Source organism: Chiloscyllium plagiosum, unplaced genomic scaffold (assembly GCF_037043375.1).
Source record: "Chiloscyllium plagiosum isolate Xiang-an unplaced genomic scaffold, Cpla_swu_hap1 HiC_scaffold_32, whole genome shotgun sequence".
Taxonomy (NCBI): Eukaryota; Metazoa; Chordata; class Chondrichthyes; order Orectolobiformes; family Hemiscylliidae; genus Chiloscyllium; species Chiloscyllium plagiosum.
Genome location: NW_028270170.1, coordinates 51,748,457 through 51,752,514, shown reverse-complemented (window position 1 = coordinate 51,752,514; position 4,058 = coordinate 51,748,457). Strand labels below are relative to the sequence as shown.

Genomic DNA, 4,058 nt, shown 5'->3' with positions numbered 1-4,058 from the left:
ATGTACTGACAAAAATCGAGTTGAGGGAGGGGGCCTTGCAGGATTAGATCAAGAAAAGCTCAACATAACCAATAAAAAAAAGCTGGGGTCATTGTGGGGACACATTGCATTCCCCTTCAGTTGGCGGCAGTGAAATGAGGTAAAAGAGAAGCTGTTCAGTGAGGAAACAAGTTTAGCCTCTGGGGAAGGGAGCAATGCTAGGTGGAGATTAATGATGCTACTGTTTAATGAACAATCAGAGGGTCCTCAGGCTATTCTGTTTGCAGATAGATTCTCTGATTTCCTACTCCTAAATGACTCCTATGTCCTTCCATCTCATCACCATCAGGAACAGGCCCCACGTTGATTGCATTACTGTGACAAGGCTGTGATTTTCAGAGGTGTGTTTTGTCCTCGTTTCTTTTAATGAGAGTTTGGGGGACAGGTACGGAGCAGTCTATGGGAAGATAAACAACTTTTGTGAGGTCTTGTTTTTTTAAAGTTGCAACAATAGAAGCAGCCTGAATGGGTGTGCGCAAGCTGTCACAGAATTTTAGGTCACTGTCAGTAGTTGCTATTGGAGTCAAAAGAGGCTTGGAAGCAGCAGGAAATGTCTCCTCATACTACTCTCTCTGAGTTATGCTTCATTTTTTTTCTTTCTCTCTGCCGTTGGGTTGCATGTGAGAAAATCTGTTTTCCGAATTTGCCTTTTTACAAAAGGGTGTGTTTATGGGTTGCTACTGGATTTATTATTCTGTTAAGTTTTCCAACAGAGTTAAGTTATTCTATGTTCCTCTTTTTATTTGTATTTTATCTGTCGTGTTTGAATAAATTGTATTTTGCTAACGTTGAGCATTTTGACCAATCGAATTGCCTCTGGAACACAACACTACATCTACATTTAAGAAGAAAACATTTGGGTCTAGGCTACCTTCTCAAAATACTTTTGAGGGGATCTGTTCTGGTCCATAACATTATCCCCAGGGAGGGCAAATAGACCACCCATACCTTATCACAGCAACAGCCTGGTCCCTCTTGGAAAGATGGAATATAATGAGAAACTCTCAACAATGGGTTATTCTGATCATCCAGTAGATTTAACAATTGATGTGAAGGGATATTTCAGTGCATTTTTCAGCTGTTCCCTGAACTTGGTTTGAGTAACAGCATAAATACAAGTGTTTGTGCAGCAACTCAGGAGCTGCAGCATGAAGCCACATTCCTGTACAAAACCATGTATATATACAGAGCGATAGCCCAGTAACCACATTCGCCTACAGATAGAAAACAGCATTAATGTTGCCCATAATAGGATGAAATTTGCTGAGATAACAAACAGTAAAATAATGGACTTCCTTCGATTCTCCATCTCTGTGTCTCTGGATCCCTGGCCACTGCTGGGAGTCCGGAGTCTCCTGCGAGCTCTGCTGCTCAGTAAAATGTGTCTCACGGTGAAAACATTTAGCAGCAAAATCAGGACAAATGGGACAGCTGGGGTGAGAATATGATGGAGAAACTCTATTGTTACCCAGATTCGAGAAAACAGAGTCATGAGTGTTACATCACAAAACCAAGGGTCATTCCTCAGTGAATATCGACCCATTAACATAAAGTACCAGAAAATATTCTTTAATCCACTCAGCACAGTCACTGTTCCCAGAATCACAGCTGCAGTTTTCTTGTGGCAATATTTGCTTTTCAGCTTCTGGCAACTAATGGCCACAAACCGATCAAAGGTGAAAGTGACGGTGAACCAGACAGAACAGTCAGTGGCTGCATAAAGCAGGATGGCGTGGATATTACACACTGGGATGGACTCCAGGAAAACAAACTGCTCCTCATAAACAATTGGAATGTGCCTCAATATCAGATCAAGGATGATAACCACGAGATCAGCTGCTGCCATGGCCACCAGGTAATAAGTAACACATTCTGAGAGACCACACTTACCCTGAGACAAAATCACAATCGTCACTATGTTAACTGTAAGAGAGGGAATTAAACGAGGATTATTCATCAGGTTGAATCAAAGGAATTGTTTGACTCATGATTTACTGTCTTTTCCATGTATGTTACTGTGCCTGATGTATTGAAATGATTGTACCTGCCACAGGATTATCTGCTTGAGACAGATTAACATTCAAAGAAAGCAAGTATAAAATGCAAATTATAATTAGGGATGGAATGAAACATGATGTTATAGAATATTGGATAAAAGTCACCGCTAAGCTGACATTTTCATTCCACCTGCAGTGAAGAGATGAACGGGGGTAAAGAGCAGAGACAGAGCTGGCCTGAGAACAGCAATGAGATTAGAGTAGAGAGAGATGGCTGAATAAAGAGTGTGGCAGAATAAAACCAAGACCAGCCATCAGAGTGAGAGTAAGCTTAACAGGGCAATTGAAGAGCACAGACGGGTTAGAGACTACCAAATATGTCAATGAATCTAAAAAACTGTCAATGTGTCAATCTTGGAATGGAACACAATTTCTCTGACATATGGAAGATCGAGGGTTTTGATGGGACAGACAATGTTTGAATGACCGAAGATCCAGAGGGTTTACCTTTTGAAAGGCTCATACAATTTCCATCTGCAGTAAATTCCTGAGTCCATTTACATTTGCAGTTCAGCTGATCCATGGATGACTCTTAAATTATTTGAATCTTCAGATAGTTTACAAAACTCTCACCAAATGTTGATGAGCAATACAGATAAGGTGTAACATAAACATTTTTTTATGTTGCTATTGTCTTACCAGACCACAGGAGCTGCTCTCTCATTACAGAGAGAAGTGACTGGTGGTGATTGTACCTGAGGGCCACAGAAATCGGGCAAGGGAAGAGATTCACAAGGAGAGTCCTTCATGGTAACCACAAAGTGGTGATGGGAATTGAACCCACACTGCTCTGTAAACCAACAATCCAGCAACTGAGCTAAACCAATTCCCAACATAAATAACATGAGACATTGGATAACAGAAGAACAACAAGGTCTGCAACCACTTTTAGAAGATATTAAAATGTGGTTGGCAGGTAAGTGGCACTTGACAGCATTTAATTCTGTTGTTTGCTTCATATATTTGTCTCATGACCATGCTGGTTTAAACTTTCTCCCTCCCTTTTCCCGCTTATTTTCAACTGTTCTTGAATTACTTGCTGTATCCCAACTGTAAGACCAATCCAAAGTACATGTTCAAAGTCTCTATTTCCTTGTTTCCCTCAGTGTCCTATTCAATGGAACAAAGTCTCACTTTATCACCTCTGTCTTTTCACAGACTTGAGGAAGTGTTTGGTGTGTATTTATTGAGCAGACAGACTCAGGAAAAGATGGAGATGGGTGACATAATGGATGTGGTTATCAGGGAATTGGGATGGAGAGGTGAAGGGGGTTGAAATCAGCTTTGTGTACACGAGAACCCAAGGTTGGGACCATTCTGCTTCAACCTTAGCCTTTGGTCAGGGAAGGGGTTTGTATCAAGGCACAGGGAATGGGATTTGTCATTGGAAATGAAGCAACTGGTTACAGGCTTCACAAAATGTCAAGGACAGGAACAATAACAGAGTTAAATATGGGTCATCAAGTCAATAACTAGTTAGAGAGACTTACCAGGGACACCAAGAATAGCCAGGATGGGATAGTAACCGACTTGAATAACCTGAAGTGTGTATCTGATGCGCCATTCTAATGGGATTCGATCTAGAGAAAGCATGTAGAGAGCGGAATCTAATCCTTTGTCCATTGTTGTAAATTCCAATCTATTCTCAGATTCCAATCTCTCCTTTCCCTCTGTCCAGAGGCCTGTTGCTGCTGGAAGGTGATGTTCCTGCTGATCCTGTGGGGTAATGCATTAAAAGGAACCTCTTATTAATAAAAGTCAGAAACCCTCCAGTGACACAATTAGGATCCATGGAGACTGACATCAGTCAGAATCACTGAACAACCAAATCCAATTAACCTCTTTCAATCCAGCACTTTATGTCCCACCATAAACTAAAACAGTTACATTACACCCAGACAGGCAAAGAGGGAATTTGGAGAAATTGCATAAAGGTCAGTCTGAAACATTCAATCCTTCTTG

General features: G+C 41.1%; 1 protein-coding gene across 1 annotated transcript; it reads right to left on the bottom strand.

The window, feature by feature from the left end:
- Positions 1-1,063: 1,063 nt before the first annotated feature.
- LOC148141829 (putative G protein-coupled receptor 139) lies at positions 1,064-3,725 on the bottom strand. The gene is made up of 2 exons (XM_087977615.1): positions 3,587-3,725; positions 1,064-1,962 (listed from the first exon to the last, which is right to left on the bottom strand). The coding sequence occupies exons 1-2, from the start codon at positions 3,717-3,719 to the stop codon at positions 1,064-1,066; spliced, it is 1,032 nt and encodes a 343-aa protein (XP_087833741.1). The 5' UTR covers positions 3,720-3,725.
- Between the last annotated feature and the right edge of the window lie 333 nt (positions 3,726-4,058).